The sequence below is a fragment of the Saimiri boliviensis genome, chromosome X (genome assembly GCF_048565385.1).
Source record: "Saimiri boliviensis isolate mSaiBol1 chromosome X, mSaiBol1.pri, whole genome shotgun sequence".
NCBI classification, from domain to species: domain Eukaryota; kingdom Metazoa; phylum Chordata; class Mammalia; order Primates; family Cebidae; genus Saimiri; species Saimiri boliviensis.
Genome location: NC_133470.1, coordinates 82,519,414 through 82,546,214, shown reverse-complemented (window position 1 = coordinate 82,546,214; position 26,801 = coordinate 82,519,414). Strand labels below are relative to the sequence as shown.

At 53.4% G+C, this 26,801-nt stretch overlaps 2 protein-coding genes across 3 annotated transcripts; one reads left to right on the top strand and one right to left on the bottom strand.

The window, feature by feature from the left end:
- Positions 1–24,702, top strand: LOC141579946 (dynein regulatory complex subunit 4-like). The gene is given in 12 exon segments (XM_074391378.1): positions 1–875; positions 4,845–4,931; positions 7,872–7,938; positions 7,941–8,050; positions 10,169–10,375; positions 13,523–13,577; positions 14,251–14,447; positions 15,054–15,221; positions 15,589–15,675; positions 18,541–18,750; positions 22,252–22,317; positions 22,942–24,702. Coding segments are annotated over 12 exon segments (1,407 nt in total). The 5' UTR covers positions 1–872; the 3' UTR covers positions 23,092–24,702.
- LOC101035045 (5-hydroxyisourate hydrolase-like) lies at positions 23,450–26,725 on the bottom strand. 2 transcript variants are annotated; one of them, XM_074391377.1, is made up of 5 exons: positions 26,530–26,725; positions 25,975–26,114; positions 25,449–25,598; positions 24,242–24,377; positions 23,450–23,727 (listed from the first exon to the last, which is right to left on the bottom strand). In XM_074391377.1, the coding sequence occupies exons 1-5, from the start codon at positions 26,587–26,589 to the stop codon at positions 23,638–23,640; spliced, it is 576 nt and encodes a 191-aa protein (XP_074247478.1). In that variant the 5' UTR covers positions 26,590–26,725; the 3' UTR covers positions 23,450–23,637. The 2 variants fall into 2 exon arrangements, with proteins under 2 accessions (XP_074247478.1, XP_039319881.2); XM_039463947.2 differs by lacking the exon at positions 25,449–25,598.
- Positions 26,726–26,801: the final 76 nt, after the last annotated feature.

The window sequence follows — 26,801 nt, the reverse complement described above, 5'->3', positions numbered from 1 at the left end:
CTCCAGCTTGGGCAACAGAGCGAGACTCCTTGTCCGAAAAAAAAAAAAAAAAAGAAAAAGAAGTACCTGCTTATGACAGCCTTCTGGGTGACATAGATGGTTGTATGCAGGAAACAGGGTGGTTTCAGGGACGGGAAATTCACTTTAGATACTGTAAAATGGCCAGTAGTTTTCAGAAGAGAGACTTGCTAGAAAAGGAAGTGGCAGCTGTTTTCTGCAGGGCCTGTCTGGAAGCCTCTGGTTTCTCATCATCCCTGAGGACTGGGGAAGAGCAGTTTATTTTTGTGAAGGGGATACTTCCTGGTTTTTCTTTCCTATTCCTGTGTTTTGAGTGTGCCTAAACCCGCCAGCGCAGCAGCTGGGAGGGCCCCTCAAGGTGGGCGGGGGCGGTGAGTCCCGGGGGTCGAGTCTCTGCCCAGGTTTGAATCTCATGTGGGTGACGTCCCCGAGCTTTGGGTGGCAGGCAGATGGATCATTCATTCACAGGTCCTTCATTCACTCATTCAGCCACTGAGCACCTGCCGGGAGCCGTACTGGGCGCTGAAGGATAGAAGTGAACGGTCCTCCCTCTTGGAGCTGAGGTTCCCGCAAAAAAAAAAAACACAACGCATCCTGCAGCGAAAGGCTTCCGTGCCGCCAGCGGGATCTTCCCAACGTCTGGCAAGATCCCTGATGGCTCCTCCTGACGCCCGTCTCTAGGGACGCACGCCCGTCTCTAGGGACCCACGCCCTCCTTTGGCTGCCGCCGGGCGGAGTCTCACGATATCTTGCGACTTACCTCGGCATCGCCCAACGGTTGCCGGGAAACGGCGCGGCTTCCGCGGGACTGGCGCTTTGGACCCCGGTTGTGGCTGGGCTTGTCCGCCGGCGTCATGGTGAGCAAGGGCGGGAGCCGGGCTGAGGTCCTCGCCAAGGGGCTCGGAAGGCTCGGGGCAGGGAGGCCTGGGTGCACAGAGACCCCGGAAGTGGAGGCCCGGCGTGCGGGGATTCTGAAATGGGGGACCCCGTGGGGCAAACTCAAGCTGCTCCCGGCCCCGGGGCCTGCCCGCACTCGGAGCTGAGACCAGGGCTGGTCGTAGAACGCCCAGGGTCCGCGGCGCGCGGTGCCCGGGAGAGTGGACGAGCGTCAGGGGGGCTTCCGTCCTGGGGTGGAGACTCGCTCTGTTGGCTCCCCGGGACCTAGGGTTGCACCTCACAGGGGCTTTGCAGCGCACCGGGGTCCCCCGGGAATAGAGTCGGAGGCAGCGATTGCCCTGGGACCTTTGGGTTCCGGGATGGAGAGCCTGGGGCACACCAGAGTGGCTCGAGGTCCCTCTCCACCAAGGAGGCCAGGACGTGCCCATTGCCCGTGGACTGCTCAGTTCCTCGGGATACAGGAACCACTGCTCCCTTGGAAAGCCTGGCAGCGTACCGGGAAGAGCAAGGCAGAGCTCTTGGCCTCATCAGCTCCATCTATGTCTTTTTCCTGTAAAGGGCTCTCCCTTTATGATACAAGAGTTGTCAGTAACTCCGTTTCTGGGCAGGTGTGGCAGGGTGGGTTTCAGCTGGTGGGGGAGGAAAGCTCTCATAGCCCAAGTTCCTGCAGCTGTCTGTGAATGTCCCAGATGCTCAGTGATACTGAACCTTCCTCCCCGGCTTTTAGGGCTTTTTGATGAGGTGGCCTTCTTGGAGTGGAGGGAGTAGAGAGAGCAGTACGTTAAATATTAAGATCTAAGTGGATGGGTTTTCTGAACCAGGAAGGGTCTTCTGAAAACCAACTGGAAAATAAACTAGGAAACTAGGCTGGGAGGCCAGGCGCAGTGGCTCACACCTTTAATCCGACCACTTTGGGAGGCTGAGGTGGGCGGATCATGAGGTCAAGAGATCAAGGCTATCCTGGCCAACATGATGAAACCCAGTCTCTACTAAAAACACAAAAAATAGCTGGGCATGTTGGCACGTGCATGTAGTCCCAGTTATTGAGGAGGCTGAGGTAGGACAATCGGTTGAACCCAGGAGGCGGTGGTTGCAGTGAGCTGAGATGGTGTCACTGCACTCAGTGAGATGCCTGGGTGACAGAGTACTCTGTCTCTAGGGAAAAAAAAAAAAAAAAAAGCCTGGGCTCAGTGGCTCACGGCTGTAAACCTAGCACTTTAGAAGTCTGAGGTGGGCAGATCTCTTGAGGTCAGGAGCTCGAGACCAGCGTGGCCAACGTAGTGAAACCTTGTCTCTACTGAAAATGTAAAAATTAGCTGAGCACGTGTAATCCCAGCTACTTGGGAGGCTCAGACAGGAGAATCGCTTGAACCTGGGAGGTGGAAGTTGCAATGAGCTGAGATTGTGCCACTGCACTCCAGCCTGAGTGACAGAGTGAGACTCTAAGAAACAACAACAACAACAAAACAACAACAAAAAACTACCAAACTACTTTATTTATTCATTCATTCATTTATTTTTTTGAGACAGAGATTCACTCTTGCCCAGGCCGGAGTGCAGTGGCATGATCTTGGCTCACCGCAACTTGCGTCTCCCAGGTTCTAGTGGTTCTCCTGCTTCAGCCTCCATAGTAGCTGGGATTACAGTTGCCCATTATCACGCCAAGCTAATTTTGTGTATTTTTAGTAGAGATGGAGTTTCACTATGTTGGCCAGGCTGGTCTTGAACTTCTGACCTTAGGTGATCCACCTGCCTTAGCCTCCCAAAGTTTTGGGATTATAGGTATGAGCCACCGTGCCTGGCTAAACTACTTCTGTTTACACTAGCTTGTGAGAATATGATTGGATCCTTGGGACCAAGGAATATGGGTAATATTTCTTTTTTCTTCTCATCAGTGTTTTCTAAAATTTCCACATAATATTTTTTTTCTTTTTTCTTTTTTTTTTTTTTTGAGGCAGAGTCTCACTCTGTCACCCAGGCTGGACATATCTCGGCTCCTCATAATATTTTCACTCAGGACTAAATGAAACATAAATTAAAATAATTGGGCTGGGCACGGTGGCTCACGCCTGTAATCCTAGCACTTTGGGAGGCCTAGGCGGGTGGATCACCTGAGATCAAGAGTTTGAGACCAGCCTGGTCAACATGGTGAAACTTCGTCTCTACTAAAAATACAAATAAAATTAGCTAGGTGTGGTTGCAAGTGCCTGTAGGCCCAGCTGCTTGGGGAGGCTGAGGCAGGATAATCGCTTGAACTGAGGAGTCAAAGGTTGCAGTGAGCCAAGATGGTGCCATTGCACTCCAGCCTGGGTGACAGAGGGAGGCTCCATCTCAAAAAAAAAAAAAAAAAAAAAAGGATAAATGGATTTAGATTTTAATGTTTTGAAATAATAAATAAAATTTCCACATGTAATTTGTAATTATAAAAATGTTCCACAGCTGGGCGCAGAGGCAATGCACTTCCCTAGTCCCAGCTACCGGGGAGACTGAGGTGGGAGTATTCATTTGAGCCCGGCATTTGGAGGCTGCAGTGAGCTGTAATCACACCACTGCACTCCAGCTTGGGTGACGGAATAAGATCTTGTGCTCAAAACAGGTTACCGAGACATGTAGACACAGAAAAGCATAGGCTGAAGACCACTGGGAGTGGCAAAGTCAGAAGGATAGGCTGTGGAAATTCGGTATCGGCTGAGTGTTCTGTGAGTGGGTGACCGAGGATAGGCAGTGGAAATTCATTATTGCTGAGTGTTCTGTGAGTGGGTGACCGAGGATAGGCTGTGGAAATTGAGTATCTGCTGAGTGTTCTGTGAGTGGGTGACCGAGGATAGGCTGTGGAAATTGAGTATCTGCTGAGTGTTCTGTGAGTGGGTGACCGAGGATAGGCTGTGGAAATTGAGTATCTGCTGAGTGTTCTGTGAGTGGGTGACCGAGGATGGCTGTGGAAATTCGGTATCTGCTGAGTGCTCTGTGAGTGGGTGACGGAGGATAGGCTGTGGAAATTCGGTATCTGCTGAGTGCTGTGAGTGAGTGACCAGACAGAACTGCTCGTGGTGTCATGCTTCGTTTTAGCAACTTTCACAAGGGAGTGGGGTTAGAAAGTTCTCTCTCCCAACCTTGTCAAAGTTGCTAAAACCGCACACAACGCCATGTGCAGTTCCGTCTGGCAACCCATTTACGGAGCACTCATGGTGGGTGCTTTCTGCCCAAGCTTTGTTGACCAGGCTTCTCTGAAGGAATTTTCTGTTTGGAAGAAAGGAAACCTCTGGTTGTCACAGCTGGTTATGGTTATGGAGGCCTTTCTCCCTATACTTACTGAATGGCTTCCTGGATGTCTTTCCATGGTGGTTTCTAAGCATTGCAGCCAACGTGGTAACATTTGGCAGTGTGGTATTGGGGTTCTTCCCTGTGGAACCCAAGTACATTTTGCATCCACAGCAGAGGTGTTTACTATTACCAAGGGGTGAGTGGGTTTGGAATGGGCTCCCTTGTCATAGTTTTTGGAGACAGAGTCTTAGTCTGCTGCCCAGGCTGAAGTGCAGTGATGCAGCCATAGCTCACTGTAGCCTTAAACTTCTAGATTCAAGTGATCCTCCTGCCTTGGCCTCCCAGAGTGCTGGGATTACACATGTGAGGCACTGCACCTGGCCACCACAGACCAAGGAATCAGTGGTTTTAAAATGCATTCCCTCTCTTTTCTAGAAGGAATGTTCTTCTTTAGAGGAAGGTTTCTCCTTTGTGCTTCTCCAAATGCAACCACAGGATATGTGTGTGTGGTTGAGGGTGGGAACACTCAGGGTAATGATATGCTTCAGGTGAGCAGGAGGGAGAGAGGTTCCAGAACCTTCTCTGCCAAATGCTCCTGTGAGCAAATCAGAGCCAATCAAGAGGGGGAAGCTGTTAGAGTCTCTCTTACCCAATTATCTCCAAAGGCGCCCAAAAAGAAAGGGAAGAAAGGCAAAGCCAAAGGCACTCCAGTTGTCGATGGACTCACCCCAGAGGACATGAGCAAGGAGCAGGTGAGCAGAGCCGGCTGTGGCCCAGTCCCAGGGTGGGTGCAACGCAGGGTCAGGTGGGCAGAGCAGGCTGTGGCCCAGTCCCGGGGTGGGCGCCATGCAGGGTCAGGTGGGCAGAGCCGGCTGTGGCCCAGTCCCGGGGTGGGCGGGCGCCACACAGGGTCAGGTGGGCAGAGCCGGCTGTGGCCCAGTCCTGGGGTGGGCAGGTGCCATGCAGGGTCAGGTGGGCAGAGCCGGCTGTGGCCTAGTCCCTGGGTGGGCGGGTGCTATGCAGGGTCAGGTGGGCAGAGTCGGCTGTGGCCCAGTCCCGGGGTGGGCGCAACGCAGGGTCAGGTGGGCTGAGTCGGCTGTGGCCCAGTCCTGTGGTGGGTGGGCACCACGCAGGGTCAGATGGGCAGAGCCAGCTGTGGCCTAGTCCTGGGGTGGGTGCCACGCAGGGTTCCTGTGTGAACCTCTCACGTGGCTGCACCATTTGTCCATCTCACCATGTGGATCTACTCCTCTGTGCAAGCCAGAACGAGCACCCCAGCCTGGTCCATAATTCCCATCAGCTGCAAAGCTTTCACGTGGACTATGTGTTTTCAAAAAGGCAATAGAACCCATTATAGAACGTTTTAATAGGGCGGTAGGAATTTGGAAGGACAAGTTTTTCTGATTTAAAAGCTATTTTTAATTTTGAGTATTCTCTTTCAATCTACCCTTTTTTCCAACTGTTGTGTATAGACTTATCATAGCACACACACGTAGCATTCTCCTTTATTTTATTCACAATTAAATATTATCTCAAAAAGGAAGGTTTTAAAAGAAAGATGAGTTACTTAAAATCACATCTCAGCCTGATTGATCATTCATTGTTTTTGATATAAGTCCCATCAGGGCTGCCTTTTTCTTCTTGGCTGTGCTTATTTTGAAGAGGAGGTGATGTTTCTGTAGTTTCTTTGTAGGAATTATTTCAAGTCCATTCTTCATTTTAATGCAGTTAAGGGCTACAGAACATTCTTATGTAATTACAATTTTACCTAAGAGGCTCCTGAAACCTGCTTGCTGTGGTGAGCACAGTGCAGCCTCTAGCCTGTGCCCTGATGGATGACTGCCCCATGAGCCTCTGACACAGGTCATGAGTGCTGTCAGCTTATGTGTTATTGTAATAATTGTTACCTTCTTTTGATAGTATTAAGATAAAAAGTAAATATGAAGGAGACTAGAAGAGTCATATGACCTGAAGTTGGAGCTGGGCAGAGGTCCTTGAACTGTGCTAAAGAACGGCTGTGTTTTACATGCAGGGAAAGTGTGGGCAGTTCAAGCCGGGGGCTGAGTGAAGGGGTGATGGGGTGAGGTTTGTGTTCTGGAAAGGTGTCTGGAGCTGCTGGGTGGAGAGTGGATTGTTGCCTTGTCCTAGCGTGTGAGCTGCTGCCGCCTCCCTGTTTGCTTCCCCTCCCTGTGGAGACAGGCCTTGCACGGCAGTGGCTGTACAGTCCATTGGGCAGGGTCTTGCACTGCGCATGGCACACAGAGCCACAGACTAAGAAGACATCTTCAGGGTCCAGGCAGAGGGTAGGGCTGGAGGTGACCTGGACACGCCTGGCTGGAGGGGCCTGTGAGCAAATCAGAGCCAATCAAGAGGGGGAAGCTGTTAGAGTCTCTCTTACCCAATTATCTCCAAAGGCGCCCAAAAAGAAAGGGGCTGTGCCCAAAAAATAACTGATTCTTAAGGGAAATGAGCTCCACAGAAAGCTGGAAGCCTGTCCTACATTTTTTTTAACCTATTTGCAGATTTGCAGTTGAATCCTCTTGAGGGTTAGGAGTCTGCTGGTCTTGTATATTTTTTGCTTAACATTTTATCTTTAAAGGTGATTTTTTTTTCATTTAACATTATATGAATTTGTTTAAATGCTGCTACTTTATTTGCGTATTTGTTTTTTGGGTAATGTGATATTTCTCCCAGTTGATATACTTTTAAGTTTTCAACCATTGCAGTATTCATTTATTTATGTTTTAGAGACAGGGTCCTGCTCTGTCACCCAGGGCGGAGTGCAGTGGTGTGAACACGGCTCACTGCAGCCTCGAGCTCCCAGGTTCAAGTGATCATCCTCCCAAAGTGTTCCCAGTTGCTGTGATTATAGGCACGTGCCACCACTCCTGGCTAATTTTTATTTTTCTGTTTTGTAGAGACGGGGTTTTGCCATGTTGCCTAGGCTGGTCAACTCTCAGGCTCAAAAGATCATCCTGCTTTGGCCTCCCAAAATGCTGGGAGCCACCGTACCTGGCTGTTTATTTTTTGAGACAGAATCTCAGTCTGTCAACCAGGTTCGAGTGTAGTGGCTTTATCATGACTAACTGCAGCCTCAACCTCCTGGGCTTAAGTGACTCTCCCACCTCAGCTTTCCCAGTAACCGAGACTACAGGTGCGTGCCATGACATCTGGCTAATTAAAAAAATTTTTTTTTTGCAGAGATGGGGTCTTGCTATGTTGCCCAAGCTGGCTTAAACTCCTGGGCTCAAGGGATCCTTCCACCTCGGCCTCCCAAAGTGCTGGGATTGCAGGTGAGAGCCGCTACCTCTAGCCCATTCCCCATTTACATTGGTCTCAGATTGTTTCCTCTAACATTTTTGCTCTTGTAATAATGGTGTGGGTAATATCTTTCAGCAACAAGCTCTTATATTTCTTTCGAGAAATTTCTTAGGTATAAATTCTCAGAAATGGATGAAAGGATATAGTTATTTTATGTTTATTGGCCAAATAGAAGAGAATTCTGCCACTTGTTGAATGTATTCTGTCTCTGGAGCTTCCTAGCTTTATATCTTAACTTTTTATGTTCAGCTGTTTAATTTTAGGTGAAAATGGGTCCACCCTCTTTGTTCCTTGCCCTTCTCCGACCACCTGCCCCTCTGCTATGCACAGGCCCTTGCCCAGTGCTCAGCTGACCCACTGCACCTGGCCAGGTGGAGGAACATGTGGGCTGTATCCGGGAGGAGCTGGACCGTGAGCGGGAGGAGCGCAACTACTTCCAGCGGAGCGGGACAAGATCACCCGGAGGCAGCTGGAGGAGAAGAAGGCTGAGCTCAGGAACAAAGATCGGGAGATGGAAGAGGCCGAGGAGAGGCACCAAGTGGAGATCAAGGTGAGTGGGGCCAGCCTGCCCATGCCCACCTGGTCACCACACAGCCACAGAGGAGCTGGGCCCACTGAGGGTGAGGGTGGGGCACTGTCTGTCCTCAGCTTTGGGAGTCACAGCCCTGAAGGTGTTTTTTATAAAAGAGGCCGAGGGAGAGACACTTCATCTCTCCAATATCAGGTGAGACCCTGCAGGTCCTGAGGTTCAACATGCAGCCTCCACAACATGGAAGGAGCATGGGCTCTGGGGGCAGGCTGGCCTGTTTGCAACTCAGCTCTGCCCCTCAGCACCCCGTGAGCTGGGGATGCACCTCACCTCCCAGCCTTGGTGTCTGACTCTGCCTCAAGTGTGCAGGTTTGCTTAAGTGAACAGGCATGTGTAGCTGTGTGCAGGTGAGGAGTCATGCAAGTGAGCAGGTGTGTGCAGGTGAGGAGGTGGGTGCAGGTGAGTAGATGGTGAAGGTGAGTAGATGGTGCAGGTGAGCAGGTGGATGCAAATGAACGGGTGTGTGCAGGTGAGGAGGTGTGTGCAGGTGAGGAGGCATGGGCAGGGGAGTAGATGATGCAAGTGAGTAGGTGGATGCAAATGAGCAGATGTGTGCAGGTGAGGAGATGTGTACATGTGATTAGATGGTGCAGGTGGTTAGATGGTGCAGGTAAGCAGGTGGATTCAAGTGAGCAGGTGTGTACAGGTGAGGCATGGGCAGGTGAGGATATGTAGGCAGGTGAGCAGATGGTTCAGGTGAGCAGGTGTGTGCAGGTGAGGCGTGGGCAGGTCAGGTGGTATGGACAGGTGAGCAGACGGTGCAGGTAAACAGGTGGATGCAAGTGGGCAAGTGTGTGCAGGTGAGGAGGCATGGGCAGGTGAGCAGATGGCACAGGTAATACAGGTGAGGAGGTGATGCAGGTCAGCAGGTGGGGCAGGTATGTGCAGATGAGGTGTCAACAGGTGGGTGCAGGTAAGCAGATGGGTGCAAGTGACCAGGTGCATACAGATGTGTACAGGTGGACAGGTGGGTACAAGTGACCACATGTGTACAGGTATGTGCAGGTGAGGAAGCATGAAAGTGAGCAGATGGTGCAGGTGAGCAAGAGGGTGCAAGTGACCAGGTATGTACAGGTGAGCAGGTGTGGTTAGGTGAGCAGGTGGGTGCAAGTGACCAGGTGTGTACAGGTAAGGTGTGGTGCAGGTGAGCAGATGTTTACAGGTGAGGAGGTATGGTGTAGGTGAGCAGGTGGGTGTAGGTGAGCAGGTGGGTGCAGGTGAGCAGGTGTGTAGGTGAGCAGGTGTGTAGGTGAGCAGCTGTGGTGTAGGTGAGCATGTGTGGAGCAGGTGTATGGGTCAGGTGTGTAGGTGAGCAGGTGTGTAGGTGAGCAGGTGTGTTGCACATAAGGTGTGTAGGTGAGCAGCTGTGGTGTAGGTGAGCAGGTGTGATGCAGGTGAGAAGGTGTACAGGTGAGCAGGTGTGTAGGTGAGCGGCTATGGTGTAGGTGAGCAGTTGTGTACGGGTGAGCAGGTGTGCAGGTGAGGTGTGTAGGTGAACAACTCTGGTGTAGGTGAGCAGGTGTGGTGCAGGTGAGGAGGTGTGCAGGTGAGCAGATAATGGTGCAGGTGAGCAGGTGTGGTGCAGGTGAGGAGGTGTGTAGGTGAACAGCTGTGGTGTAGGTGTGCAGGTAAGCAGGTGTTTAGGTGAGCAGCTGTGGTGCAGGTGAGCTACAGGTGAGCAGGTGTGGTGCAGGTGAGCAGATGTGCAGGTGAGCAGGTGAGAAGGTGTGTAGGTGAGCAGGTGTGGTGCAGGTGAGAAGGTGTGTAGGTGAGCAGGTGTGGTGCAGGTGAGAAGGTGTGTAGGTGAGCAGGTGTGGTGCAGGTGAGGAGGTATGGTGTAGGTGAGCAGGTGTGATGCAGGTGAGCAGGTGTACGGATGAGCAGGTGTGGTGCAGGTGAGGAGATGTGTAGGTGAACAGCTGTGGTGTAGGTGAGCAGGTGTGCAGGTAAGCAGGTGTGTAGGTGAGCAGGTGTGGTGCAGGTGAGCAGGTATGGGTGAGCAGGTGTGGTGCAGGTGAGGAGGCGTGTAGGTGAATAGCTGTGGTGCAGGTGAGCAGGTGGTACTCCATTGCCCTGCAGGTGTACAAGCAGAAAGTGAAGCACCTGCTCTATGATCACCAGAACAACCTGACAGAGATGAAGGCTGAGGGCACCGTGATCATGAAGCTGGCACAGAAGGAGCACCACACTCAGGAGGGTGCGCTGCGCAAGGATATGCGGGCGCTGAAGGTGGAGCTCAAGGAGCAGGAGCTGGCCAATGAGGTGGTGGTGAAGAACCTGCGGCTGGTAGGTGTGATGGGGGCACGTGGGGGCTGACAGATCGTTGGGGACGCAAGCCCAGTGCTGCATGAACTCTGGTTTATTCAACAGCAACTGGGAATTCATATTTTTGCATAAGATCTCCTGCATTTTTTCAGTTTGTTGAAATATATGTATATTTTTAAGCATGTATCCAAACAAACCCCATTTTGGGGCCAAGTGCACAATGCTGTCTCAGCCCTGAGGAAAAAATCGACATCCCCAAATTAAAATCCAGCTCAGGGTCTTTGATGTGCTGCTGACACATGATGCCCAGGTACTTTGCTAGAGAGTAGTGTCATAGGTGTTTAGTAGAAAGTGAACCAACCATTAAAATGTCCAGTGTGTCGGCCCCTGGGCAGCTGTGATGGTTTGTCACAAGCTGTGCTGATTTTTACCTTTGAAGCTGGGAGTTTCCAGGGCACCTTTAAAATTGATTTGTACACGTGGTTCAGTGGCTCACACCCATAATCCCAGCACTTGGAAGGGTTAGATGGGAGAACCAGTTGAGGCCAATAGTTTGAGAGTAGCCTGGGTGAAATCGTCGAACCCTATCTTGTTTTTTTCTGATTTTTTTTTTTTTTTTGATCTCTTTCTTTTTCCGTAGACTGCTCAGCAGGATGAACCCTATCTCTACCAAAAAACAAAACAAAACAAACCCATGGCCCGGTGAGGTAGATCAGGGCTGTGATCCCAGCACTGTGGGAGGCCGAGGCGGGTGGATCATGAGGTCAGGATTTTGAGACCAGCCTGGCCAGCATGATGAACCCCGTCTGTACTAAAAATACAAAAATCAGCTGGGCATGGTGGTGGGTGCCTGTAATCTCACCTACTTGGGAGGCTGAGACAGGAGAATTGCTTGAAACCAGAAGGCGGAGGCTGCAGTGAGCCGAGATGGCACCACTTCACTCCAGCCTGAATGAAAGAGCGAGTTTCCATCTCAAATAACAGTAACAACAAACATAAGCTGGTGTGGCAGCAATGCCTATAGTGTCAGCTACTTGGGAGGCTGAGGTGGGAGGATCCCTTGAGTTCAGGAAGTTAAGGCTGTGGTGAGCTAGGATCGTACCACTGCACTCCAGCCTCCGTGACAGAGTGAGACCAAACAAAAAAGAAAGAAATTTGTTTGCTGAGTGTCCTTTAGCTGCTAGGTCCTGATCTGATCTCTGACAAAATGCCTGCCTGGCCGGGGCTGATGGTCTAGAAAGGACAACAGGTGAGTTGGAAGACAAAATAAATGTGTCAGATAAAACAGAGAATCTGGTGGGGACACATGACACAGAGAAAGCAAAGTGGGGAGAGGAGGGATGCAGCTTTGTACAAGTAGGTTACCAGTGGGGAGAGGGGCGGGCCAGTGGGAAGGCCCAGAGGAACCGAAGGACGACACTGGGGGAGAGGGGTCTGTGCTTGTTCGCCTCGAAAGCCGGGTGAGGACTGGGACTTTGACCTGGGGGAATCTACTGCACTCTGAGAACTGGGGTGGTGGAGACATGTGTCTGACTTTAGTCTTCAAAAGTTCTTCCTGGTGCTGGGTAGAGGAGACTTTCTTTCTTTCTCTTTTTTTGGAGATGGAGTCTCGCTCTGTCACCCAAGCTGGAGTGCAGTGGCGCGATTGTGGCTCACTGCAACCTCCGCCTCCTGGATTCAAGCCATTCTCCCACCTCAGCCTCCCAAGTAGCTGGGATTACAGGCACCTGCCATCATGCCCGGCTAATTGTTGTATTTTTGTAGAGATGGCGTTTCACCATGTTGGCCAGGCTGTCTCGAACTCCTGACCTCAGGTGATCCGCCCACCTTGGTCTCCCAGAGTCCTAGGATTGTGGGCACGAGCCACTGCACCTGGTCTCAAGGAGACTAACACATTTGCCTCATGCCTGGAAGCAGGTCAGCCTCAACTGAATCTGGAAGAAGCTTGGTGACACTGCTGACTTTGCAGAAAAGCATGAGGGTGCTGAAGTCTTGAACCCTCCAGAATTGTCTGATCTTCATCGAGGTCCTGGATGTGGTATTGTTACACAATCAGAGTTCCCTGTTGGATGAAAATACTGCTTTAAAAAAAAAAATTAGTAGTCAGGTGCAGCGGCTCAAGTCTGTAATCCTAGCACTTTGGGAGACCAAGGCGGGTGGATCACAAGGTCAGTAGATCGAGACCATCCTGGCCAACATGGTGAAACCCTGTCTCTACTAAAAATACACGTGGGGTGGCCCGTGCCTGTAATCCCAGCAACTTGGGAGGCTGAGGCAGGAGAATCACTGGAACCTGGGAGGTGGAGGTCACGGTGAGCTGAGATTGCGCCACTGCACTCCAGCCTGGTGACAGAGTGAGACTCTGTCTCGAGGAAAAAAAAAAAAAAAATTTAAATCCAAAATTTTAATATATAATGTTTATCGAAATATATACAAATTATTTGTTTAAAAATATATATTTATTTATTTTTAGAGATGAGGTCTCATTCTGTGTCCCAGGCTGCAGTGCAATGGTACAATTGTAGCTCACAGCAGCTTCGAACTCCTGGGCTCAGGTGATCCTTCCACCTTAGCCTCCCAAGTAGCTGGAACTGTAGACATGTGCCACCACATGCACCTAATCTTTAAATTTTCTGTAGAGGGTCTTGCTGTGTTGCCTAGGCTGCTCTTGAACTCTTGGCCTCAAGAGATCCTCCTGCCTTGGCCTCTGAAGTGCTGGGATTACAGGCATGAGTCACCATGCCCAGCCTATTAAAATACTTCTAAAATGCTGCTTTAGGCAACAGTGCAGCAGATTGGAAGCTACACACGAGACCTGCAGAGATGCCACAGCTCTCTGTGTATGTGACTGCTGCCCTCCAGGCTGTGGGATGGTTTGGCAAGGGAATGAAGCTGGGTTCAGTGCTCACAGTGTCTGTTCATATCCTCTCTCAAGCTTAGAGGTGATTTAGTTGAGGGAAGTGAGTTAGGAAATGTGGAGGTCACCAGAACCATGTTATCCTGGGCATATTCCATGAACCTGGGGGTGTGGAGAACCCAGAAACCAGCAGCAGAATGAGGTTTGCTGAGCTGGGTTTTTCATGGAGGTTAGGACCAGGGTCAGCCTGAAGGGAGTGGGCTTCCCTCTGTGTCTGGCTATCTAGTAACGGCCTCTTTTCTCCTGTGCAGAAACACACTGAGGAGATCACCAAGTTGTGGAATGATTTTGAGAGGCAAGTTCGAGGTCAGTTTCCCCCATGCTCATTGTGTAGGGTGGTGCCAGAGCCCCCATCAGAAGGGAACTTACCTCCAGAGCTTTTGAACTCAGGGAACACAGACTAGATTAAAACAGCCCAAGCATGCAAGGGAAAGAACGTGGGAGTTTCCAAGGTCAGTGGACCCACTCAGAATCCCAGAACGACTTACTTCCATGTGAGTCTGGGAGGCTGTGATTATCACACACTTTCCCACTCCTAGCTAAAATCAGGAGTTATCAGCAGGTGGTACTCAGTGCCGTGGGCGGCATTCTTAAAATAGTCTTCATGATTCCTGGTCTGAGAAGGCTCCAATTTCAGAAGTCTGTCTGGTTTACTAATAAGAGCCCGTAGTCTGTGTCTGGATGGCCACACAGGCCTTGATTATGCTCCCTGGGGTCAGCTGACATTCAGCTGTTGGCAGTCCCAGTGCAGGGAGCGATTAGCAATGCCTGTCACTGGCAAAGGCTGGTGGACAGTGGCATGTGTGCTGAGTATGAGCATCAGCAGAAAGCACTAAAGCCCTCTGTTCTCCTGCAGAGCTTGCTTGCAAAGCTGTTCTGACCACAGTGGGCGTTTGGGATCCTGTTTACAGGCTCCCCGTTTTGTAGTCATAGGGGTACCTTCTTCCTTGCTAAGCGGCTATTTGTTGCTGCCTTTCAGAAATTGAGGCCAAATATGACAAGAAGATGAAGATGCTGAGGGACGAGCTTGATCTGCCCGAGCTGCACGAAGTGGAGAAGAGGAAGAATGGCCAGATCAACACGCTGATGCAGCGCCATGAGGAGGCCTTCACCGACATCAAGAACTACTACAACGACATCACCCTCAACAACCTGGCCCTCATCAACTCCCTCAAGGTGAGGTGCTGCGCACGAGGCGGGGTGGGGAAGACATACTCTGCCTGTGCTCGGATGTGGGCTGCAGAGTCCTGGGGATCCAGACCCCAGCCCTCCTCCCGACACACCCCATTTCATAACATTGTTTGACAATGGCCCTCTAGTGTCTCTAACTGAAATTCCTAAATAATGTAACCTGTCTATACGTATTGTTAAAAGCTGTCAGGATAGTTCTTCACTGTAGTGAGGGGGAGGTAATCAAATGTAATTGATATGTAAAAGCCTGGTGGAACTTCAGCGGGCACCCCATTGTGGCTGGAGTGGACGGGTGTCCTCATCACTCACATGCTGGCAGTGATGGGATCTTCTACACGAGGCCACGGCCCTTGGTGTAATCTTGAACAGTGTAGTCCCTCCATCTGCGTGGAAGCTGTATTCCCAGAAAACTCAGAATAAGTTGCAACTGCAGAAATACTGTGTTTATACCTACAACGGGGATCTAAGCGCCAGTGTGCATGTGGCCTCAGGACCTGTTCGTGGGCAGGAGGGCCCCCTGGCTGCCCCTGCAGCCATGGCCCCTTTGGTTCTGCCTGCTAACCCCTCCCGGGCCCATGCTTGTGCCTGCAGGAGCAAATGGAGGACATGCGGAAGAAGGAGGACCACCTGGAGAGGGAGATGGCAGAGGTGTCTGTGCAGAACAAGCGCCTGGCGGACCCTCTCCAGAAGGCTCGCGAGGAGATGGGTGAGATGCAGAAGCAGCTCGCGAACTACAAGAGGGACAAGCAGATCCTGCTCGTGAGTTTCCTGTTGGATTTATCTCCCTCCTTGGCACCAGCCTCAGCTCAGGAGGAAGGAACATCACGGGGATCCCTGAGGCTGCACGTGGGGCTTGGCCCTCAGGGCAGGAAAGGAGACGGGGAGGCTGGCATTTCTCCTTTCTCAGCCTTGTTTTCTGGGGAAAGTCAAGTCTGGGGGTGTTTTGGAGACAGGCCCTCATCTTCACCGCATGCTACTGACCTGCCCTGGTAGGGCTCAGCTGCTGGTGTCCTGGAGCCTGGTCTTAATGGTGATGGTTTTTGGCCTTGCCATCTCCCAGGAGACTGTTACCTGATGATTGTGAATCTTGAATACTTTCTGTCTCTACTCCCTGTTTTCTCTACAGTGCACAAAAGCACGTTTAAAAGTCACAGAGAAAGAGCTGAAAGACCTGCAGTGGGAGCACGAAGTGTTAGAGCAGCGGTTCACCAAGGTGAGTGGGCACCAGGCTGGCCCTGCTCGGGCAGTGGTAGTGATGGGTCACGATGGGCCATTGTCTGCCAGCCAGGGACGGGGCTCTCCTTGTTGCCCTGGCCCCTGGAACAGCTTCAGGTGCCTTCACCATGTTTTTGGATTCTGAAGCTGTAACTCATCCCATAGCTTCTAAGAGGCAAAAACCTGTGGCCTATTTTGCATGTATATCCTGCAGGAGGCCTGGGGTCTCATGGGGAGCAGATCACACATGACTCACATGCATGTCCTGCAGGAGGCCTGTGGACTCGTGGGGAGTGGATCACACATGACTTTTGTTTTCTTAAGAGCTCCCCTCTGAGCACATGAAGGAGGCCTGGCGCCTTCAGCACATCTTTCTTCCATGTGTGTAGGTTTCTAAGTACTAACCTGTTACTCTCTCATTGTAAAGAAGTCATGGGGTCTTAAGTGTAAGTTAAAATGTGTCTCCAGGCCTGGCGCAGTGGCTCACGCCTGTAATCCTAGCACTTTGGGAGGCCAAGGTGGGTGCATCACCTGAGGTCAGGAGTTCAAGACCAGCCTGGCCATCATGGTGAAACCCCATCTTAAAAAAAAAAAAAAAGAGAAAATGAGTCTCCAGCTGCTCAGCACTGGTCTTCACACTGGCGAGCTTTGTGAGCTCCCTTCCTGGTTTCCTGCAAGCTCTAGTGTGCATGTGACTGTGGATTATGAACACAGGATCAGGCATAAGCACAGCTTACTTTCTAATCTCACAGTGTATCAGGCTGCAAATAGGAAGTGGTTTCATTCTTAGCCACATGGTGCTCTGTTTCGTGAATGTTTGATCGCTCATGTAGCTGACTCCCCTGTTTCTAATCCTCTGCTGTTGTAAGCATGGCTACCTCAATAAATTTGTCTTTGTGCACCTGTGTAAGATTGCTTCTTAGGAAAGTCAGTTCCTAGCAATGGGATTGTCGGGTCTGTGGGGGTCTGCACTGAGGATTCTGATCGTCTGTCCAGAGGGCCGTTCTGAGTCACACAGCTGCCAGGGTGCTGGAGGGGCCATTTCCATCCTTCCTCACCTGTACCACTTCTAACAGGTTTAAACCTGTGCACATGTGATTGGATGGGAAACATCTTTTAGCGTGTGCGTCTCAGATTTCTAAATGCTGGGTCTTGTCTCTGTCCCTGGACACTCCCTGCCTCTGTGCAGTTTCAAAGTTCTGGCCAAGGACCAGTCCAGCACCATGGGCCCCTCAGGCTTTGTCTGTGGTTTGCGTGGCTGGAGCATCTTACCTTAAGCAGCAGTGATGGGTGCTGTTTCTGTTCTCTTAATTGACATTTATGAACACAGACGGTTGTAGTGGGGTTGGCCCCTCAGGAACATCCCATCTGTCTGTCAGATCTAGACCCACCTTCAGAGATGCCTCGGGTGCTGCAGGACGTGCATTGCTGGGCTGTGCCAGCTCCTGGGTACAGCCCTGTTTGCACAGCTCAGGGGAAGGGCATCTGCAGGGCAGCCGGTGAGACCCTGAGGACTGCTGTGTTAGACAGGGACTCTTCCTCCCTGCTGTGGGTTTTGAGTGAACATTATTAGGAAGAGGAGAGCAGAGACGTGCCTGGGTTGGAGCCTTGTTCTCTGCCATATTTTCTTCTATTTGGATGTAGTTCCTGAAATTACCAAAGTCAGTGTCTCTTCTAGAGAACCGAGAGCTCAAATTTGTCAGCAAAATGCAGAGACCAAAGGCACTTACAGTCTAATGCATATGGACAAGGAACTGGATTTCAGCAAATCTGGGGAATTCTGACACCAGTTACAAGGAATGCAGGGCCAGGTGCTGTCTTGGAGGTGCTGCAGGTATCACAGGTTGTGGCTTTGAAAAAAGCTGTGGTGTTTTAGCATGGTCCTTTTTTCTTCCAAACAGTCGTAAATGTTTTTAAATCTACAGAGAACGTTCTAGAATTGGTCACACCACGTGTTCACAGTGGTGGGCTCTGGGAACTGGGGTTAAGGTGTTCACTTTTTTGAGATGGAGTTTTGCTCTTCTTGCCCAGGCTGCAGTGCAGTAGTGCAATCTCAGCTTGCTGCAACCTCTGCCTCCAGGGTTCAAGCAATCCACCTGCCTCAGCCTGCCTAGTAGCTGGGATTATGGGCACCTATGACCACACCCCGCTAATTTTTGTGTTTTTAGTAGAGATGGAGTTTCGCTGTGTTGTCCAGGATGGTCTCTAATTCCTGACTTCGGGCGATCCACCCACCTCAGCCTCCCAAAGTGCTGGGATGACGGGTGTGCGCCACCGTGTCAAGCTCAGGCTGTTCACTTTTTTATAGTCTTTGACAAAGTCTAGATTTGTTTAGAGTGCACAATTCGTAGAACAATTAGGAGGTGAAAAAGAATGGTTTTACTGGCCGGCAGGCAGCTGGCTCCAAGGCTGTTCAGGTCCTCCATTTGTGGGGCAGGCAGCACGTGGGATCCAAGAGAGCGCATCCTCCATGGGGACCCACCCGCAGCTCTGCCAGCTGGGTGCCCTGGATCCCGCGTCTTAGCTGAACCCACAGCCCTCACTTGGAGCCACCCATGGCTTTCAGGGTGGGGCTGCTCCAGCTCTTACCAGGACTCATGGCTTCAGAGACGCCTTCCTTAGGGGAAGGCTTACGCTGTTCTCCTCCTGCCTTCCACCGTGTGGACAGCTGTACAGAGGGCCAGGGTGTGGGCAGTGTGGACAACAACCAGCTGGGTGCTGTGGAAGTGGGTACTGTTGGAAAGCCACCTCCCATAGAAAGAAGCACCGTGTTTGGGCGGGTGCAGAGGTGGGAGACAGCTTATCCCCGGTGACATGTCCCCAGGGGAGGGGCCTCACAGCCCACCCAGCGCTGTCCCTGCAGGTGCAGCAGGAGCGGGATGAGCTCTACAGGAAGTTCACTGCTGCCGTCCAGGAGGTGCAGCAGAAGACCAGCTTTAAGAACCTGGTGCTAGGGCGCAAGCTGCAGGCCCTCAGCGCCGCTGTGGAGAAGAAGGAGGTGCAGTTTAACGAGGTGCTGGCGACCTCCAACCTGGACCCTGCATCCCTGACGCTGGTGTCCCGCAAGCTCGAGGTAGGCCCTTGAGGTGGGCTGCCCCAGTGGGCGGCCTCTTCCCTATGGCAGGACCCTTCTGTTTTGTGCTGTGCCTCCTAGGACAGGCACAGACCCCTCGGTCAACCACTGGGCGGGGGCATTCATGGGCTTCCTGTGGCCGGAGAACAGAGCGGCGTGGATGCCTCTCGCCGTCTTAGTGGTCTTCTCATCAGTTCTGCTGAAGTCTCTTGATCTTCCCTGGACCCTGTGTGACCTCACGGTGTGTCCTCGCCTCTGGGTCTCTGCTCACTCCAGTTCTCAGGCCTGGCTTATCTGAGCACCTAAGGCCCTAGTCATCTCACTGCAGCCTGACAATGTGTGTGGGAGTGGAAAAGCCACATGGAGTCTCTGTGGGCCTGAGCGCCTCCATTGGTGACAGCAGACCCAGACACAGGCCTGGAGGATGGTTGCACCTCCTGAGCTCTCAGCCCAGGCACCACCCCCATCCTGGGACAGAGAGGGCACCGGGAGGCCCTGAGATGGGCTGGGTTAGGACATGGGCAGTTACGGGCATGGTAAGTGCAGGGTCTTGGGAGCCTGGGGACCCTGACCCCACTTTGCAGGTACTGGGGACATGAGGTCTAAGAAGAGCCCGGAACATTCCATCATTCTGTGTCACGGTTACGTATGGTGCTGCTCTGCTAGGGTGTCCTGGGATAAAGCAGGTGAGGCCTGGGCCCCCAATGGGGAGAGGCGGCATGCCCTGGAGGATCAGGAGGATGCTGGAGCCTCAGACTGCCTCACAGGTGCCTAACACCTGTGTCTAGCTTCTGGACCTGGGCTTGGCCTCTGTACCCTGGACCTGGTTAGGGAAAGTCACAGAAGGAACAGGCACAGGGCAAAGGTCTCTGACTGACACTGGAATCCTGGCCAGTTGAGGCACAGCCTGTGGCTTTCTTTGGGCCATTTAAGATGCATGACGCATGCCCCTGGCCCAGCTGCTGTCCCTGAGCTTACAACAGCTGGTCGTGAGGTCTTCACCAACAGGCCCCACAGAGGGAGACTGGCTGCTCACAGGGACGCAGCCTTCGGGGCCACCGCACCCTGTCTGACTCTGCTGCTGTGCTGGGCTCGTCCTTCAGCACACAGATACCTGGGACCTCGGCTCGAGGCTTCCTCACTGTGGAAGCATCTGTTATCCTGAGAACATTCACAGATGGTATTTTTTTGTTTTGTTTCCGAGACTGAGTCTTGCTCTGTCACCCAGGCTGGAGTGCAGTGGTGCCATCTTGAAACTGCAGCCTCTGCCTCCCAAGTAGCTGGGATTACAGGCATGTGCCACCATGCCTGGCTAATTTTTGTATTTTTAGTAGAGACAGTTTCACCATGATGGCCAGGCTGGTCTTCAATGCCTGACCTCAAGTGATCTGCCCGCCTTGGCCTCCGAAAGTGCTGGGATTACAGGTGTACACCATCACACCTGACCTTATTTTTGTATTTTTAGTAGAGATGGGGTTTCACCATGTTGGCCAGGATGGTCTCGATCTCCTGACCTCATAATCTGCCTGCCTTGGCCTCCCAAAGTGCTGGGAATACAGGCGTGAGCCACTGTGCCTGGCCTCCAGATGGCGTTTTTAAGGTGGTTGGTCCACACGCAGTTGAGCTGAACACAAATGCATGTGCTCACCACTGACATCAGGCCGAGGGCTGACCTCATTCAAGTCAGCTAATCTCTTTTTTTTTTTTTTTTTTCTGTCGTCCAGGCTGGAGCCCCTTGCTGAGCTGCCCTGGGGGCACCAGGTGTTGGACAGATGCAAGGCTAAGGGGCTGGTTCTGAAAGGCCTGTCAGCTGTGTCTGAGTTTCGGGCCCATGGTAACCATGGAAGAACTGGACAGAGCCTACCCTGCCACTGCTGGGGATCGAAGGGCTGGGGGGACAGCTTGGGGCCAGCACAGAATGGGGATGGGCAGAGGGTTTGAGAACTGCCCAGAGGCTGAGTCGACCAGCGGGGCTGGGAGGGGCCAAGGTGGCTTGGTGTTTGCACACTGGGGAACTGTGGGACCCTGGTCAACTGAGATGGCCTGGCTCTCGGGGCCTGAGGGAGTGAGGCTGAGTGAGGTCTCACCGGGGCCAGAGGCAGACTCTGAGATTGTCTGCTCAGCACTGGGTGCTGTGAGCACAGGCAGGTGAGGGAGTGAGGTCCCACTGTTGGGAGGAGGAGGAGGCGCATTCCCAGCTCCTGGCTGAGGCTGCACCCGGCCGGCTGCTGAACCATTGAGATGAGGGTCACTGCTGCTGTACCGACACACCAGGGTGAGCATGGAGCCAAATGTGGGTCAGCTCTTCCTTTCTCGGTCATTGTTACTATGACTTCTAAGTGAGGAATCTTCTGGCGAAGTGACAGAGGCCCCGGCAGGGTCATTGTTGGCAGGCTGCGCAGGTGTGAGGGCTGCTCTGTGAGGGCAGCAGAGATGGCCCTAAAGCTAGGCTGGGCCCAGTCATGGCCACAGGCAGTAGCCCAAGAAGCCCCCGGCCTGGCCATGTGGTGAGACCCTTGCCCACATCTGGGTGGGCCAACGCTGCTGAAGACCACTTTTTGCTGTTAGGAAAAGGTGGGAGAATACATTCACAAGCTTCGAGACATGTAAGCAGTGTGTGAGTGGTGTTCAGTGGACAGTCTCCATGTGTGGCTGCACATTGCCTGCCGTCACCTCATCTGCATTTCTTGTGGGTTTGGACTTTATTTTTTTTTTTTTTTTGAGACTGTGTCTTGCTCCACCCAGGCTGGAGTGCAGTGGTGCAGTCTCAGCTCACTGCAACCTGTTTCCCAGGTTCAAGCGATTCTTGTGCCTCAGACTCCCAAGTGGCTGGGATTACACAGGTGTGAGCCAGCACGCCTGGCTAATTTTTATATTTTTAGTAGAGATAGGGTTTCACCACATCAGCCAGGCTGGTCTCAAACTCCTGACTGCAAGTGATCTGCCTGCCTTGGCCTCCCAAAGTGGTGGGATTATAGGTGTGAGCCAGCATGCCTAGCTAATTTTTGTATTTTTAGTAAAGAAGGGGTTTCGGCCGGGCGTGGTGGCTCACGCCGGTAATCTCAGCATTTTGGGAGGCTGAGGTGGGTGGATCACCTGAGGTTAGGAGTTCAAAACCATCCTGGCCAACATGGTGAAACCCTGTCTTTATTTAAAAAAAAAAAAAAAAAATGGGTTTCGCCGTGTTGGCCAGGGTGGTCTTGAACTCCTGACGTCAAATGATCCACCATCTTGGCCTTCCAAACTGCTGAGATCACAGGCGTGGGCTGCCTCGCCCGGTCTGGACCATTTATGGAGACGTGTGGCTCCGTGTTCTCTGCTCCTCCTGTGTTTTCTCTCAACCCTTGGAGACCTTTTTCGGCTGAAAACCCTGTGTGGATGGAGGCACCGTCAAACCAGGCTGTTGTTCCCTGGGTCTCTGAGGAGAGCCTGGAGCCCCTAGGCCACCCCCACTGCATCGGTCAAAAGATGAGTCTCAAAGTCTCACCTCTCTCTCCTCAGGATGTTCTGGAATTGAAGAACAGCACCATCAAGGACCTGCAGTATGAGCTGGTCCGGGTCTGTAAGGTACGATGTGTGCTGCCCTCCCTCAGAGACACCCTCAGCGCCAGCCTGTTCTAAATGCAGATGCTCTCTGAGGACCCCACCGGTGCCCACTTTGTACTTCGTTTGACACAGCAGCCATCACTGTCCCCACGTGAGGGTGCAGTCATGGCTGAGGGCAGCTGGATTCTGTTGGTTTGGGGCACAGCACTGTCATCTAGGCCATGTCTCTGCTGGGATGGGTGTGGGGGCACCTGGACCCTTCCCTGGTCAGCCCCTTCCCCTGGGTAGGGAGGGCATGAGGAACCTGAGGGAGGAGCATCCACCCAGGGGCCAGAGCAGAGCCAGGGGCAGAGCCTCTCAGACCACGGCTCTGCCCTGTCTCTGCCCTCTGCCTCTGTGTCCTCATTTGTGGAATGGGAATAGTGACGGCCTCTCCCTGTTTTGACACCTGAGCGGGGTGATGTCTTCCACACAGCACATGACTGATAGGCCTTTGGCTTTATCCTTTTACACCGTGAGGCTCATGATGCTTGCCCCTCCACGGAGCTGCACTCAGCTCTGGTGGGCCTGGGCACGGGGACCCTCAGCTCTGGTGGGCCTGGGTGTGGGGACCCTCAGCTCCCTAATGCTCCCCTATTCCCACAGGCCCACAATGACCTGCTGCGCACGTACGAAGCAAAGCTGTTGGCCTTCGGGATCCGTCTGGACAACTTGGGCTTCAAGCCCTTGGAGACAGCTGTGATCGGGCAGATGATAGGCCAGGGCCCTGCGGGACTGGTGGGCACCCCCACGTAGCTGCCCCTTTGAGGGGAGCACAGCCCCCAGAGCCAGCCTTGGAACTCTCTAGATGACACCCCCTTTCACACCAAGGACAGCAAGTGTTTTAGATTTCATCATCAGCAAATGAAAGCTTTTCACAAGTCCTTCCATTGTCTTGCCTGGCTCTGTGGACAGAACTGCCTGCAGGACCCTCACCCATGGTGTCCCCACCACTTCCTTCGCTGGGTGCATGTCCAGCCTGTGCCTGTGCCTGCCCCCTGGGCACCTCCAACCACAGACAGCAGGACCTTCTCAGAGGGCCCTGTGCTCACCTGGGGCTGGGCACAGTGTGCTGCCTGTCTTCACGCCATTGTTGTCCCAACAACTGGACGGCTTTGCGGGTGCTGGCAGTGACTTTATTGACACCTGAGTCACAGCTGCCCACTGGGAATCTCCAGGACTTCCCTAGGAAGTGGGTGACCCTGGTGTTCCCTGATGAGCACAAGGCCCACTCTGTTGGGGTACAGGGGCACAGCTCACATATGGGAAGGGGCAGGTGGCCTCCTGCTGCCGGGCTTGGCTCTAGCTCCCTCGGTAGGTGGTATAGGACCAGGGGCTCAGCAGCAGGGGCACGTGGAACTTCTGGGCCTCGCTGGGGATGGTGAAAACAACCTGAGGTGGAGAGAAGGACAGGGAGAGGGTGAGGGGGCAGCAGCAAACTAGCCCCGCCGTGCCTGGGAGAGCTCAGCAGCCCAGACAGAGGGTCTGGGATGGGGTGAACCCTCCCCACCAGAGGGACATTCCTCAGAAGCCACAGCCCTGAGCATAGCCATAGCCTGACAGGGCAGATGCTTCTGTGTGGCTGCAGTGCAGGGTGAGGCAGTGAGGTCAGGCACAGAGCTGGAGGCGGCTCAGAGGAAAACCTCTATCAACAGAGGGGATGAGTCACCCCTGGCCCAATCTCCCCGCAAAGCCTGACCCTGGGCAGGTCAGCGATGGGTGTGTCCTATAGAGTCTTGCTCTACCTGGAAACCTTTCTTTTGGGAGCTCAAAGCAAGTGAGCTCACCCACCTGCCACCACCCAGGACCAGTCTGCTCACTGCCTAAATGATGCTGGCCAGCAGGACCTGACCTGCCGGTCCCAGTGAGTCACAGACCTCAGCCCTCCAGCGCACCAGGCGCTCACCTCCACGTATGGGTAGAAGCTTTCCTGCCCCCTCTTCCTCCAGTAGGCTGTAGTGTCGAAGGTGAGCTTGTAGGTGCCTGCCTTCATCTGGTCCCACGTCAGGAGTCCAGGGCAGCGGCCATCTGGGTCTGTGTAGCTGGGGAGGGGATGAGGGTGCAGAGGGAGATGAGGAGCTCCCCACCGCAGCTTTCCTGGGTCTGCACGCCACCTGTCAGACTTGGGTGAGCAAGTCTCGGCCTGCAGCTTGGGAGCAGTCAGGACCCCACAGCACTGTCTTTAGAGCATCATAACACAGAGAAGAAAAAGGGAAAAGGTTCCCATAATTTACCCCATGAGCAGTAACCACCTTAGAACTGGCATATATTTTTCCAGATTTTCTCTATGCATATTTGTTGACAAACTTAACTCATCAAATGGATTATAGTATTTGTATTATTTTATAAGCTATGGTTTTCACTGAATATATTGTGTGTGGCTTTCTGGGTCAATAACTGCCAAACCCTCACCACAGAGCAGGCCTGTCCACTGCACGGAGCACACCCATCGTGTGCCCTGGTGCCTTGTCAGGGTCCTGAATGCCTGTGGCTCTGCCCACAGTCACCTCTGGAAAACCTCACATCGTTCTTGCCAGCTGGTCTTTAAAGTGTGTGACTCAGCTGTGATTAGAAAGAGCAGGCTGGGTGCAGTGGCTCCCGCCTTTAATCCCAGCACTTTGGGAGGCCATGATGTCAGGAGTTCAAGACCATCCTGGCCAACACGGCAAAACCCCGTCTTTACTAAAAATACAAACAAATCAGCCAAGTGTGGTGGTCCTCGCCTGCTATCCCAGCTACTAGAGAGGCTGAGGCAGAGAATTGCTTGAACCTGTGGGGTGGAGGCTGCAGTGAGTTGAAATTGCACCACTGCACTCCAGCATGGGTGACAGAGCGAGACGACATCTCAAAAAAAAAAAAAAAAAAAAAAAAAAAAAAAGGATAGTACATGTGTATGTGGGGAACCTCCTTGAGACTCGTAGCCCACATGGTGCTCTCCTAATTCCTCAGGTGGGACCTGGAGGAATTAGTGCCTCAGCTTTTGCGAATGGTCAAATGAAGATGGAGGAGCGGCACGGGCACACCTGATCCTGTGGGCCCAGCCCTGCTCTTCTGGCTGGAAGAGGGGCTTGCTTCCCACGTAGGGCCATAAGGCCTGGGGGGGTGACACCCACCTGGGAAGTGCCCGTGGAGCCTGTGTCTGGGGCAGTGGGCAAGGCCCCATGGAGGCCGAGGGACTTGGTGCCCTCAGGCCTGGCTGGGAATCCCAGCACAGACCTGGGCTTGCTGTAGAAGGAGTAACCATGGTGCTGGCCTCAGGGTGTCTGGAGAATGAAAAGCAGTGTCCAGCTACTGCCTGGCACAGGGCTAACTGTGATGTCAGAGGCAGTGAAGTCTTCCATTTCCCCTCAGGGCTCACCTAACCCACCCCCCACCACCGCACAGCTGCCAGGAACAGGCAGAAACACTCCGACCCCATGAGGCGCTCAGTGCCCTGAGTTGGAGGTGGGAGGAAACAGCACCCCTACTCATTTCCCTATGGGCTGAGAGAGGCAGGAGGGAGGCCCTCGTCCCTCCCCTCACCCTGGGCGGAGTGGAGGGTCAGCAGCATCAGCCCTGCTCTCCAGCCTCACCCCCTGGCTCCCTAGCCCCTGCCATCTGTCTCAGGGCAGGACCTGCCTCCCAGCGTCTCGCGCCTACCTAGTCCTCAGCTCCATCCACTGCTGGCTGTGGTCCTCCAGCCGGGACAAGCAGAGGCAGAGGCCCCTGGCTGGGACCCCGGAGGCGGTATCCAGCACATGGGTGGTCAGTGGGCTGCCCAGAGGCTCCATGCTGCTGCCCTAGGCCAGGAGAAGGAGGCCAGGGTGAGCGTCTGGGGCCCTGTGCCCACCCGCCCCAATCCTGCATCCATACCAGCTGTAAGGTGTAAACAGACCTCTGGACAGTCCTCCCAGTGCCCAGGGGACAGGGGGCAAGGGTCACTGGAACTGCCTAGTCAGCTGAAGAGGCTCCAAACGTCAACAGCGGACCCGTGCCTCCCGACCCTTCCCGGCCAATCCCCCCGATCTCCCGCTCCCCCACCCCACTGGGGACCCAGTCTCCTGCCCACACCCCCCACGAAAGGGCCATCGTCCCCCAGGCCCTCTGGTCTCTGGGCTCTCTCCTCTGCCCCCTTTCCTGGGTCCTCGAAGCTCAGTCCCGCCCTAGGCAGCTGAGGGGACAGGAGCCCGGCATGTCCAGGCCTGGTCCCCTAACCTCCTGGAGGCCCAGGTGTCGCTGGAGCCGCAGCAGTCGCGGGGCGGCCCCGGAGCTCATCCTGCCCCACCGACTGCGACGCCCGCGGGCAGAGGGAAGGGCAGGGCCGTCACTCTGCCCCGGACCACCTCGTGCCCACCAGGAGGACCCCAGCGGGGCTTTGCCTAGGAAGGGGCGCTGGTGGAGAATCAGGGCGCAGAGACCTGGAGCCCGGAGCGGAGTCGAGGACAGGGGGCGGGGCGGGGCGGGGCGGGCGCAGGCCGGGGCCGGGA